The 13,607-nt window shown below is 51.1% G+C and overlaps 1 protein-coding gene across 1 annotated transcript; it reads right to left on the reverse strand.

Moving 5' to 3' along the window:
• Positions 1-1,554: 1,554 nt before the first annotated feature.
• Positions 1,555-11,213, reverse strand: PRPF19 (pre-mRNA processing factor 19). The gene is made up of 16 exons (XM_019955213.2): positions 10,981-11,213; positions 9,149-9,298; positions 8,904-8,980; positions 8,053-8,194; positions 7,884-7,957; positions 7,685-7,747; positions 6,782-6,823; positions 6,582-6,656; positions 6,157-6,232; positions 5,876-5,985; positions 4,738-4,893; positions 4,444-4,513; positions 4,142-4,227; positions 3,691-3,861; positions 3,458-3,563; positions 1,555-2,042 (listed from the first exon to the last, which is right to left on the reverse strand). The coding sequence occupies exons 1-16, from the start codon at positions 10,997-10,999 to the stop codon at positions 1,945-1,947; spliced, it is 1,515 nt and encodes a 504-aa protein (XP_019810772.1). The 5' UTR covers positions 11,000-11,213; the 3' UTR covers positions 1,555-1,944.
• Positions 11,214-13,607: the final 2,394 nt, after the last annotated feature.

Below are 13,607 nucleotides of genomic sequence, written 5' to 3' on the forward strand. Positions count from 1 at the left end.
CACAAAAGAACAGACCTGGGCTTTGTTCGAAGCCCCAGAGTTGAAACTGTCCGCCTCTTAGCAGCAATGAATTGAATGCCAGCAGGGTACAGGGTGCTGCCTTCAAGGAGATTAAAACCTAAGTTTAAATAGTTAAGAGACAAATGAATAAACACCTCCAAGGTAACGTGGTAGAGACACGCCAAACACCATGAACCTGGGCTGAGTGAGGACACCCGCCTGGCAGGGCAGGGACCCCAGGGAGAGTAAAACAGCGGAGCAGTAGGAAGTAAAAGCGGCAGCAGCAGTTAAAATATGTACAGCACTCACCGCGTTCGTCCGTCCAAACACTGCTCACACACTAACCTACTTAAGCCTTGTTCAGTCGCTAAGTTGTATCTGACTCCTTGAGACCCCATCTCTAGCCTGCCAGGCTCCTCTGTCCAGGGGGTTTCCCAGGCAAGAATACTGGAGAGGGTCATCATTTCCTTCTCCAAGGGATCTCCCCAAACCCAGGGATTGAACCTGAGTCTCCTGCATTGGCCGGCAGATTCTTTACCACTGAGAGAGCAACCAGGGAAGTCCACCTCAGCCTTACATCCCTAGTAAGCACAGTATTCCTGTCTTAATGGACACTAAACAGAGATAAATTAATCAATCTGTCTGTGGCCTTACTCTACTAAGTGCCAAAGCCCGGAGTCTGTCCCCAAGCTCGCAGAGCCCACCTTCTAGGCTGGACTGCCAAGGTACCTGAAGCCCCACGGGGGTGCAGGAAGCTGCCCAGTTGCTGGACAACCAAAGGCAAAGTTGTTTCAGGCATAAAATTAACAAAATGTCATCTCACATTCTTTTCCTCTGTGTTCCACTAGGACCGCTCTTTGAAAGGGTACTGATGATCTCCCAAGGCCATACCCAGTGGCACCACTCCAGCCATGCTGGTTTCCCGAGCCTGCAGCACACATCTTGACCTTGATCTTCCAGCCTCAGAACCTTCCCTCAACTGCAACACTCCTCCCCTTTAGCTCCCATCAGTCACCCTCCAGCTTATCATCTAGAAGAGGCCCTTCTTGACCACCCAAAGCAGCTGCACGGACTACCCTACCTTAATTCCCCAACCACAGGGGGTGTGGGTTCCCTGACATTCTGCTAATTTACTGTTTGCTGGCTGGGTCCTCCCAGACCAGTTTGACTTTTAATCTTCAAATACCAGTCACAGATAGATTTCTGATTCAGGCCAGTTGAGACAGATTTTCTGTCCCCTTGGACCGAAGGACTGAGGACGCCCTGAGAGATGGCCAGTTGTGTGGCAGTGAGATCCTCAGCACTCTCCCCTTCCCCCACTTCCAGGCTCACATGGGAGCCACCCAAGGCAGGTGACATGAAACCCCATAAATCACAAAGTCAAAGCCTGCAGGGATGTGGAAGAATCATTCTGGCAAATGGCTTGTAGATTATTTTTTAATTTGTTGTCCAATTAAAGAGACAACAGAACGATGGGCATCCTGGTGGTCCAAGTCCTATTTGGCGCTCCCTCCCCTTGATTCTCCCCGCTACAGACACAGGAAGGCGGCTATGTTTGTTGTTTTCTTTTTTTAATGAAACTAGAGCGCTGCTTACAAAAACCTGCCTGAGCCCTTGGCCCAGCCCCTTCACAGTTCCCTTGGCTCAGCCTCTCCCCAACTCACAGGAACTGGAACACGGTGGGTGTGGAACAGCCATCAACTCCATCAACTCCTCGAAGAGAGGCCCTGGGGCCGACCCTGAGCCCTCAGAGGGTGACGGATGAGGGTGGTCCATGCCACTGCGGCTCTCAGGCCACCACCGGGACCAGAGTGAAATGATGCGAATGTCCCACCCCATATACCCCCCACCCCCCAGTAGTCTCTTCTCCCCTGCCCCCCACCCCCACCCCAATGCTATCCCACTACTGAGACGAGGCCCCACTCCGGTCTGGTGAGCTGCCGCCTACAGGCTGTAGAATTTGAGGCTCCGGTCCATTCCCGTGGAAGCAATGAACTTGGCGTGGTGTCCGAAGGCCACCCCTGTGGTCAGGCCACTGTGCTCTGTGGAGAGATAAGACAACAGTGAGGAGGCTTTTCTTCCTTGAGGTCTCATCATTGACCCCTGATGACATGCTCCTCACCCATCCCTGTGACCTGGAAACCTCCCATGGCCTATTAACCCCTAACGCCAGAGCTCTAGGGTGACTCACATGGCACTGAGCTCCAGAGCCTCCCTGGGGCTGGCCCGCAGCAGGCACTGTGTGTGGCTGGGCTGAGTGAACACAGGAACACCAGTCCCCGCCACCTAAGCTTTCAGGGGGCAGCTACAAATTGGCTCTGCTCAGCTCAGTCCAAGTCTGAGAACTGACAGGAAGCTGGACTTGTTGGTATTTAGTTCTGAGTCCCTGTGTGTAACTGGAACAGCTTTATCAGCTTGTCCTAGCTCACACAGAAAGCTGGGCTCCTGGCACAGGGCAGGGCTGGGTCAGGGGCAGAAGATGCCAGGCAACCCTCCTCGCTGGGCTCAGATAGTTCATGGACATGATCATAGCCGGCCCACCACCTCCCCATTCTAAAGCTGCCCTATGCTTCCAGCCCGCCACTCCACAGACTGCTCCAAATCAAGGCACCGGGGCCCAGGGAAGGTGAAAACCCATGGGCCACACCAGAAGGCCTGGCCACTTCTGGGACACACAGTGAGTAGAATCTGGGGTGGGAGAAGGTGCTTGTGCCCCGCCCACCACCTGCTAATGAGAACAAGAAAACTTCATTAACAAAGATGGCAGCAGCTGCCATTCCTTCAGTTCCTGAAAGTGAAAGAGGCACCCTGTCCCCATGCAGGCCACCTCCAGGGAACCAGCTGGCACAATATGCAAAGCAGTGTCAATACGCCCATTTAAAGATAAAGTAACTACAGCTCCAAAAGGGAAAGTCATGTACCAGAGGCCACACTACTATTAGGAGGTGCCAACTTTGTTGAGGTGGTATTTGCGTGTAACGGACGCGCATTCTCCTGTATACTTTAAGTCATCTCTAAATAACTTGTAATTCCTAACACAACACAAATTCTATGCAAATAGTTTTAAATATAATGTAAATGCTACATGAATAGTTGCCAGTGTGCAGGCAATTAAGAGTTTTGCTTTTTGGAACTTTCTGGATATTTTCCCCCCACAAATGTTTTTGATCCACAGTTGGTTGAGTCTGTGGAGAATCAACTGTACTATTATTCTCCAGAGAAGTTAAGTAGCTCGCCCAATGTCACAAAGCTTCGAGTGGCAGAGCTAGCATTTAAAGTCAGGCAGTCTGACTCCTGAGTTCCTTGTCTTAGCCACTAAACTCTGTCTCAGAGCGATTAAAAGCGGCTTTGGCAAATGCATGCCTGCCACTAGAAACCCCTAACCCAGTGAAACTTTCCCCACTTTCTTCTGGGCCAGAGCACCCAGAGACCTCAGGATCTTGAGGCAAGCCTCTACCTGTAAAGTGAAGAATCTCCGTCCACTGTTTACAGATGTAGATCTGGACATCGGTGCCGCCAAGGGCCAGGTAAGTACCGCTCTGGTCAAAGATCAGTGACTTCACCTGCCATTTTCCGGAAAGAAGTCACATGAAAGGAAGCAGAAACTATGGGCAATTTGGGAACAACAGAGGCAGTTTAGAGTAATTCATCAACAAATGAGGAGGAAGGGTGACAGAGAAAGAGGTGTACCTCAAAGTTGTTATCCAGTTGCAACGTCTTAAAGTTCTTAAGTTTGCGCAGATCCCAGAGTTTAACAGAGGAGTCATCGGCCGCTGTAGCCAGGTAGTAGCCGTTCTCCGAGAAGGCAATGCTGGTGATGGGGCCCGAGTGGCCAGGGAAGTTGGCCACATTGGTGCGCTCCTGCGGTTGGGGAGCAGGGAGTAAAATGTCACCCACCGGTCGTGAGGGAGAAAATGGAGCTCAGACAACTCCACTCCTGAGATGTCCTCCACCCTCAGGGAGGACAACCAGCAGGAAGAGCAAGGGTGGACGCCTAGCCTGGGGCTCCCAGACCACACCTACTGTGTCACACACACAGCCCCTGGGACACCCCTGAGGCCAGGTGCCATAACCACTTCATCACACCACACAGGGACAAGAGCTCCAACCCTGGGCTGCAGACGGGACGGCCATGTCCTACCTTCAAGTCCCAGATCTTGATCTGAGAGTCCATGGTTCCTGTCCCGAAAATGAGTCCATCAGGGTGGAACTGCGCACAGGTGAGAGCTGTTGGGGGGAGACAGACGGACGGTCAGAGCCCACCCTCAGGATACTAAGCACAGCAAAGGTAGGCTCCTCACTCTTCCTCCTGCTCCCTGGGCCAGCACTATGCCCAGCACTCAGCAAGCTCTTGGCAGCATGTACTTTTTAGAACAAATGAGCAATAGCTAAATAAAACATTATACAGCGAATGAAGAGCCCAACACTTAGGAGACAACTTACAGCATCCAGAGGTCTCATCAGTCACCTTGGTGAGCACACGTCCTGTCTGGATGTCAGAGAAGGCCCAGTACTGAAAAAACAGAGACAACAGAGCCGGTAAGACAGTAGTCCCCAGGTTCTGATGGCCCCTCAGGAAGGCAGGGACCCTGGTCGGGCAGACCTTGGCAAGGCCATCCCCTCTCTGTAGAGAGGAAATACTCTCTCCAGGTTCTGGGGACCCGGCTGGGTAAGATGTTTCCTCCTCCCAGGATGCCTGAGTTTGGGGACCTCTTTAGGGCCTGGCTGGGACAATACCTGGTCATCAGAGGAGCTCAGGAGATAGTCACCAGTGGCGTGGAGGCTGAGGCCTGTCACAGCGCTCTCGTGGGCACGAACAACCTGTACGCAAGAGGCGTTCGGAACCGACCAAATCCTGATAGTAGCATCAGGGGAGGCAGAAAACACCAGCTCCTAAAAGGAGAGCAAAGAGGCAGATTATCAGAGACAGAAGAGATGGACCACAATCATCTTGCAAAAGGGGACTGGGGACGGCCACAGCTCTGCCAGGCCTGGAACCTTCCATCCACCCAACAACGCCTGAGTGGGCCAAAGGGTAAACGCTATCAGGATGGGAAATTAAACAGAATTTGGCCAAGTGGAGGAGGCCCTGCCATCTAGTGGTAAAAAAGATTAGTGAACCAGAGGGAAACCATCCATCCCTTTCCCAGGACCAGAGAGATATACACCTAGAGCAATTCAGGAACTGAATGTTTAATCCCATTTTATTTAAATAGCCTCATGTAGTCAATGGCTCCTTAGGACAGGAAAGTCTGAGCAGTAGCAGGCCTGGAAGGGTTGTGAAGGCATGTCCTAAGCATCCCACACTTAAGAATTCAGGGGCAAGTTAATTCTCAGAAAAACTGGTAACAGGGAGAACTCACATAGTGTCACCAACCTATTATTTTGGTTAGTTAGGATGTTAAAACTCGTAAGGTAAAACTACCATCTTCCATCAACACAACTGCGTAGGAGAAATAACATACTAACACGCTCAGCATCAAGTTTCCATCCCCCGGCCTGGAAGACTGTGGGAAATCTGGACCTATCCCTCCCCCTCAGACACATGGGGCAGAATTTTGTTGAACTTTGTGCTCTGCAGTTCGTATTTTAAAATAGTGTAGAGATTCTTCCTTCCCTAACATAAAACTTTTCAATATGCTTTTCAAACTATATATTTCCTTTCTTCCCTGGTTTGAAGACCACTGTTTCAGGAATAGTGGGCAATCCCATGACCCCAAATCTGGCCCTGAACCGCCAGTGCTGAAGAGCTGGCACTCTCAGGCCCGTGTCACTTCACCAAGAAGGCAACGGGGGTGGGGGCCTGGTTCTGGGACCTCACAGCACGGGAACAGGGCTCAGAAATGAGGGCTGAGGGTGCTAGGGGAGCGCTTACCTGGGACGGGTGAAAGACCACGCTGGTGACCTTCTTGGTATGGCCTTTGAGGGTGGCCAAAATCTGCTCAGAACTCTTGTCGAAGACGACGACATTCTTATCCGCCCCACCTGGAGGGGACCAAAATGAGATCCAAAAATGAGTCAGGCTCCCAGGCCCCTCTGCCAAAGGTTCTTTTGTCCCCAGATCCAGAGAGGACAGGAGTGGGCACCCTCCTTGCTGTCCTTCTCCTACCCTTCCCCCACCCCCTTCTCGGCTTGCTGGGCTGGGCCCACTCTTACCAGTGAGGATCTTGTTGGTGTCGGAGGGGCAGAGGTCCAGGGCGAGGATCCCGGGAATGCTAGCACTGTGCAGCCCCTATGCAGAAAAAGTCACATCAAACCCAGTCACGGCTGAATCAAAGCAGGCCACAAAGCCACTCAACGGCTCCAGTCCCGGCCCTGGCCCCAGCCCCAGCCCTGGGGAACAAGAGTGACTTCTGTTCCTCGTCCACTGTGCTTGGCTTTCTGCCCGGATGCAGCAACTCCCATCAGTGATGATGGGGAAGGCCACAGCCGGGCAGGAGGAGAAACCCTGACAACTCAGCAGCCAAGGTGAAAAACAGTGAGGGCCAGAGGTCCTGGACAATGCTTCATGCTGGCCTGTCCCACCCTGGAAATAGCCCGGAGGACCCAGTCTCCCAAGTCTGTGGGACCGAGCCACTCACCACATGTGATGCCACCTGTCGGTATTTGCTGAGCTCTTCTGGCTTCACCAGCTCCTCAGGCACAGTTTTCCCTCTCTGAGAAAAAGAAAAATCCCCCAAGAAGTTACTGGGTGCAGGAATTAATTGGCCACCCCCTCTCCTCCTAAGGGAACCACCAGCTCCTCCAGGTCAGCTCTGGGCCCGGCCCTGGGAGGACTCACCTTCTTCCGTTCTGTGGTGAGCACGGTGGCCTTGTCTTGAAGCTGGGGGAGAGAGGGGAATAAGCTCAGTGTGAGACAAATTAATTTGCCAGAGAAAAGCACAGTGAATGCTCGTCACATCTACGCTTTCACAAGCCATCACCAAGAACTCATCATCTGCCAGGCTCTGTGCTGAAGGCTTCCGTGCAATATCTTTTTTCATTTTCACTCCAACCTTATGAGGTGGGTGTTGATGACTTTGTTTCTCAGAGGAGGAAACTGAGCCCCAGAGCAGGTGCAGTCACTTGCTCAGGGCCACAGAGTCAATAGTTGGCAGGGCTCCCAGACCACGCCTGTGCCACTACAGTGGGAGCTGAGATGCTGACAAGCTGCATGGCTTGGAAAAGACACAAACTATCAACTGGTACTAAGGAGGATCCCCAAGTCACAGAGCACAGACACAGAATCAGGGGCCAGCTCTGCCTCTTGTGAGCTGTGCTTCTGACTCTGAATCTACAGATTCTTCATCTATAAAATCAAAGTGATCATTCCTATCCTGTCTCCTTCAGAAAATAAAAAATGAAAACATGTAACAAAATGCTTTAATATCTGCAAAGAACCCTAATAAGAGCAACAAATTGTACTTAATAATTAATATCTTTAAAATTCCCACAAGTCCATAGAGTAGGTACTATCATCCTCACTTTAGTAGCAAGGGAAATTAGACATAGGATTAGTTAAGTCAGCCCAAGGTCATAAAGCTGATAACCGGGGACATCAAAACACAAAGCCAGGCAGCCTGGTTGAGTGTGTACTCTGTACGACTCCACTCCATCTCCAAATGGATGGGGTTTTTACTCATATTGGACTCCAGGCAAAAGGGAGAGTCCATCAGCTTTCCCACCAAGCGAGAGCATGACGTACCTTCTGAATAATCTCAGGAGTCATTCCCACCAGTTCGCCCAAATCCATTGGCTCGCCTGCACCCTGAAGAGAACAAGGAGGAAGGTGAGAGGAGCATGGAATGCCAGAGGAGCACAGAATGCCCTCCTCCTCCCTTGCAGAGGAGGCCGATGGGCCACCATGCACACTCCACTGCTGGCGGGGCTGCGGGGACACTCACCACAACACTTGGCTGGGAGCTTGGCACAGCCTGGGGCACAATGAGACCGGCCTGAGGTTTCAGGGTCGCCAGAGCTGAGAGAGAAGGCAATGTTAGGAATGGGCTATTACAAAACAGGCCTGCCCCAGAGTGGACCCCAGAGTGGGGGATGGCAGGCCGGAGGCTGTACCTTCTCGGGCAGCAGTGACTTCCTTGGTGAGACGCGCAATGACACGGCAGGCGGCATCGTGCTGGTACAGGGCGTGGGACAGCTCCTGGCGGGTGGTCTGCAGCTGCTGGCGCAGGGTGAAGCTGTGGAGCATGACCGCATCCTGGGAGAGGGAGACACCACAGTGAGGGGGTGGGGAGGCGTGGGGAGCACCCAGCAGAGGAGTCAGCCCTTGATAAGAGGACGCTCTTATCCTAGGCCAATCCCACGGCCTAGACCGGTATCAGTGACCCAAGCAAGATCTGAGTGACCCTGAACTCTCGAGCAGACGCTCCCAAGCTCCTCACCGTGCCAAACCTTGGGCACACAGACAGGAACGGGGGCCAGCTCTTCCCACCATCTTCTCTAATTTACCGGCACATCTCCGGTGTCATGCTGTCACCTCACCAGAAAGGAACACTAGAGCTGCTGTTTATTGACTGCTCATTGTGTCAGGCACTGAGCCAGGCAGTCCTCAAGACGCAGTCCTTGAGGTTCTCACTGCTGGGGCTCTAATGAGTAAAACAAGTCCCTGACACCATGAAGCTTATCTTACTCCGAGTCTCTGAAAACCCTGAGACAGGTACTAATCCATGCAATATGGTCAGGAAAAGCAGTACTTGGATATTTGCCAAGGGACGTGGCGAGTGGGCAACGGAGCAAAGGGTGGAGCCGAGATCTGTGTGACATTAACAACCAGGCTCCTCCTCTGCTCTCACCCTCCCCTCAAAACAGAAAATAAGGCTCCATCCCTCCCATCCCCACCTATGTCCTAGTCCAGTGATCCCCTCTTTTCAAGTGGCAAAAATATAAATTCTCTTCCAGGGACTCACCCACTCATCCTGCAAGGCTTTCAGAATGGCTGGGATGCTGGTGGCTGAGGGAGGCTTGGGCCGGATTGGGTGAGCAACTGCCAAGAGAGACAAAGTGGGCATGAAAACTCATGACCTAGGGCGTGCTGGCCCTCCCACACTCTTTCCCCTTCAGCCCCCACTAACGTGCTATGTACCCACCACCCTTCCCACCTTCCCAGGCTTTAGGCTACGACAGCCCTGGATTGAGGCTGGCCAGCAGGCACCTTTGATATCAATGAGCTGCTCCTCGGACAGAGGCTGGTTGTTGATGGGATCTGTGCCGTTCTCTGCAATATACTTCTCAATGAGCCGCCGCTCATACACATGATTAGAAACGGGGGACACACAGGGGTGTTCTGGCACTTCATTGGAGACTGCGGAGAAAAGGCAGGTGGTGAGCCTGGGGTGGTGACAGGGACTCTGGCCAAGGGGACGCTTCACCCTCGGCTGGCCTCCACAAGACCTTGCCTCTCTACACTCAGCTAACAGGAATCAAGACATGACCCCAAGCCAGTTTTGGACTGTACCCACAATGCTTTCCAGCCACTTAACTACCTTCTCCATCAGTCTCTGACAGTCAGGTAGTCAACAAATAATTGCTGCATGACTACTAAATGCTAGGCACCTAGGGAGCAGTCAATAATTCCTGCCCATCTCATTTCTGAACAAAAACGCTTAGGCACCCATTATACAGCAGGACAGGAAGATACACACAAAGCCCTTCAAGTCTTAGACTAGGGCCTAGATGGATTCTCAGACAAATTACAAGGCGATGTGACAAGAGCTATGATAACAAAGTATTTATTTACATGCTGTTTACTAGGTGCCAAGCTCCACTGTAAACACTTTCCATTGATGAAATCATCCTCACCACGCCCCAACAGAAGTATCCATTTACACCCCTGAGGATTGGGACTGTAGCTGCTCTCTGACTTCCAGTACAATGCAGGTGCTTGGCAAATGCTCAGTAAACATCTTAACAGACCAGCGAATGGCGTGGAGCTGACGGATACTGAAAAGATGTTCCTCAGGATTGAAACAATGAATGTGAAAATACTCTGCACACTGTCATTTCTTTAACGCTTAAGGACTCTTTTTCTAGTCACATTTCCTTTCACTCTTTCTCTCCTTTGTTTTGGGTTTATGGGGAGGTTCTGAGAAGAGTCAAGAGCTTGAGAGAGAAAAGGATGAGAAACTAATAACCTGATGAACGACCAGAATGCAAAACACCCACTTTCCTCAATAACACATCCAAAAGACAGGACAAAGCATTTGAAAAAAGCATGGATTCAGGGTCAGAGAACCTGGCTCCTTCACACAGCTCTGCCACTAACTAGCTGTACTCTGTTTTACAAAAGCCACATTTCTCCTTGAACCTTACATCCTTATCTGTAAAACCGGATCTTTATTTCTGCTTTGGAGAATTCCTGTGGGGACATAACGACTTTGCAGTCTTGCAAGCACGCTGTAAACCAACAGAGGCTTTTCCAAATGTGCAGCTGTTTTCATCAGCCCTACAGGGTGAGGCTGGTCTGGCTCCCAGGCCTGTCACCGCCTCCAACTCACTGTGCGACCTTCGCAAACTGCAGAAGCGCTACCTACCCAAGCAGGGCCTCAGACAACACATCCAGTGCCAAGGCCATTATTTTTGCAGTTGGGGAAACTGAGGACCTCATCCCGGCGCCAGATCACAAAGCCAACTGGAGGCGGATCCTGCACAAGCCCTCTGGCTTCCTGCTTCCTACAGAGAGCTCTTTCCCCTGCACCACCAGCTCCCCGCTATCCAAGCCTCAGATCCACTGCGCAAACGAGGTGGGTTGCCTCTGTGCAGCCTGCGAGAATGCACTAGAGACGTTATGTAAACTATGAAGCGCTGCGCAAACTGACCTCACGCTGGAGGAGGAAGACCCCCCCGGGCTGACAGGCCGCCGCCCTGCCTCCCCGGAGCCCCGTTTTTCAGGTCCAGCCCCGACACTGGCGCCGCAGAGGCGCGCAGATCCTCACGCTCGGCTCTCCGGCCTCCAGCACCCCGCGAGCGGCCGCAGCCGATACTCACTAGAGCAGATCAGAGACATGGTGCCCTCGCTGCACTCCGAGGCTCCTCACGCTGGGCTCCGGGATCAGCTTCTGGGCCCCCGCGGGACACTTCCAGTTCCCTCGCTGCTTCCAGACGCTCCGCTGCGAGCGGGGAGCTGCCCCGCGAAGCGATGCTCGCGAATAGCTTCACGTGGGAGTGTGGCCAGCCGCGCGCCCCAGCGTCCAGAATTTAACGGAAACTGTCCTTTCCCATAATGCAATCAGGCAGGAAAGGGCGCGCCAGGAAATACTCGGGTATTTCCGGGCCCTCTCGGCTAGTTTCGTAAAGCTCCAATGGCTGGGAGAGGAGATTCGAAACTACATTTCCCTTAATGCACTGGGACCTTAAAGTCAATCAATTTAGCTACACTCTTTTGAGCCAAGGGCGGTGGAACGACCGTCTTGCAAATATTGGAGTATATGAGAATTTTTTTTTTTAAATGCTATTAGTCTTTTATTTCGTGAGCATGGTATACTTTGATTTACTTAGGTCTTCTGTAATATTTTTTCAGTATAGTTTTATATTATTGTCCATAATGGTTTTGCATATTTTATGTCTATTTTTGAGTACTTCATAATTTTTTATTCTATTTTCAAGTTTTTAATTTATTTTTAATTGGAGGATAATTGCTTTACAATGTTATGTTGGTTTCTGTAAGAATTTCTTAAGGAACTTTTAAAAATGCATTTTTCTGGGGCCTAATTTAGAGAGTCTGCATTTTCACTTCATGCCCCATGTGTTTCTCTGGCAAGTGTTCTCAGAGGACTAGCTTTGGAAGTGGAGAAGGCAATGGCACCCGACTCCAGCACTCTTGCCTGGAAAATCCCATGGGCGGAGGAGCCTGGTAGGCCACAGTCCATGGGGTTGCTAAGAGTTGGACAAGACTCAGCGACTTCACTTTCACTTTTCACTTTCATGCATTGGAGAAGGAAATGGCAACCCACTCCGTGTTCTTGCCTGGAGAATCCCAGGGACGGGGGAGCCTGGTGGGCTGCCGTCTATGGGGTCGCACAGAGTCGGACACGACTGAAGTGACTTAGCAGCAGCTTTGGAAGACCCAGTGAAGACGAAGATACACATGGGCAGAGAAGCCTTAACACTGGCTAAGAAACTCTTCTGGTCTTGCCCATACTACCAATTTGCTCTGTGATTTGGGGCAAGTCATCTGCTTCTTGGACACACTGGCCTTTCAAGCCCTCAAACTTACCCACTCTGACTGGTTCCAGATCCTTCACCTGGAACACTTTCCGCAGTGTCTGCCCTTCTTCTCCCCACCCCTCCCATCCTTTCCAAAGTAAATCCAATCTCACCCTAAATAGCACTTCCTCTGGAGTCTCTTTTATTGACCCCTGACTGAATTTTAGTCCCCACAGCACCCTGTAATTTTCCTCTGAGTCACTCTGGGATAGCTATAATAATTTATTTCAAAGAATTTAGGATTTATTTTTGCTTGTGCTGGGTCTTCATTGATGTGAGAGGTCCTTCTCTAGTTGTAGTAAGCAGGGGTTACTCTTTGTTATGGTGTGTGGACTCTCATTACAGTGGCTTCTCTAATTGCAGAGTGCAGAGTTAGTTGCCCCTTGGCAGGTGGGATCTTCAGGAACCCGGGATTAAACCTGTGTCCCCGGCATTGGCAGGTGGATTCTTAACCACTGGACCACCAGGGAAGTCCCACTATAATCATTTAATTATGTACAAGTATCTGTTTACTGTCTGGGTTCTCTGGCAGATTATAAAGTCTGTAATGGCAGGAACCATGATTGTTCTGGTCACTGCTGTTTTTTCGGGGTCTAGCACGGTGCCTGATACATAGCAGGAATATCGTAACTATTGTTGGTTGAATGACAGGCTGCCTGACAATCCAGGCATCTTAAGTATTTGTATGTGGTAGGAAATAAAATCAATCTATTTAGAGGGGAACTTGAACCAGAGGTGGTTAGACTTGATTGAATCGACTTGATTGGATCGACAGCAGATAAGCTATAGAATCATAACCACACTTCCAGCAGATTCCTCTGGAAGACATTTATTGGATGGGTTGCAGAGAGAGGCAGCAAGACCCAATCATTCACTTTTTGGATAAATATTTATGCTAAGTGACTTTAGTTATGACTGACTCTGTGTGACCCTATGGACTGACCATAGCCTGCCAGGCTCCTCTGTCCATGGGATTCTCCAGGCAAGAATACTGGAGTGGGTTGCCATGCCCTCCTCCAGGGGGTCTTCCCAACCCAGGCATTGAACCTGCATCTTTTACCTCTCCTGTATTGGCAGGCAGGTTCTTTACCACTAGTGCCACCTGGGAAGACCCATCTTTATTGAGTACCCACTATGTGCCAGTCAGACATTATACTTGACATTGGGGATAGCACTTTGAGCAAAACCAGAGGTGTCCCCATGAAGGTGAAAGTGAAAGTCACTCAGTGATGTCTGACTCTATGTGACCCAATGGACTGTACCATCCCATGGAATTCTCCAGGCCAGAATACTGGAGTGGGTAGCCATTACCTTCTCCAGGGGATCTTCCCAACCCAGGGATCGAACCCAGGTCTCCCTCACTGCAGGCAGATTCTTTATCAACTGAGCCACCAGGGAAGCCCATGTCC

Source organism: Bos indicus, chromosome 29, assembly GCF_029378745.1.
Source record: "Bos indicus isolate NIAB-ARS_2022 breed Sahiwal x Tharparkar chromosome 29, NIAB-ARS_B.indTharparkar_mat_pri_1.0, whole genome shotgun sequence".
NCBI lineage: Eukaryota > Metazoa > Chordata > Mammalia > Artiodactyla > Bovidae > Bos > Bos indicus.

Coding starts and splice junctions, on each gene's coding strand:
- PRPF19 (XM_019955213.2), bottom strand. Junction 7,748..7,883: donor GCTCCCAGCCAAGTGTTGTG/GTGAGTGTCCCC, acceptor TGTTCTCTTCAG/GGTGCAGGCGAGCCAATGGA. Junction 3,564..3,690: donor AACTGGATAACAACTTTGAG/GTACACCTCTTT, acceptor GGAAAATGGCAG/GTGAAGTCACTGATCTTTGA.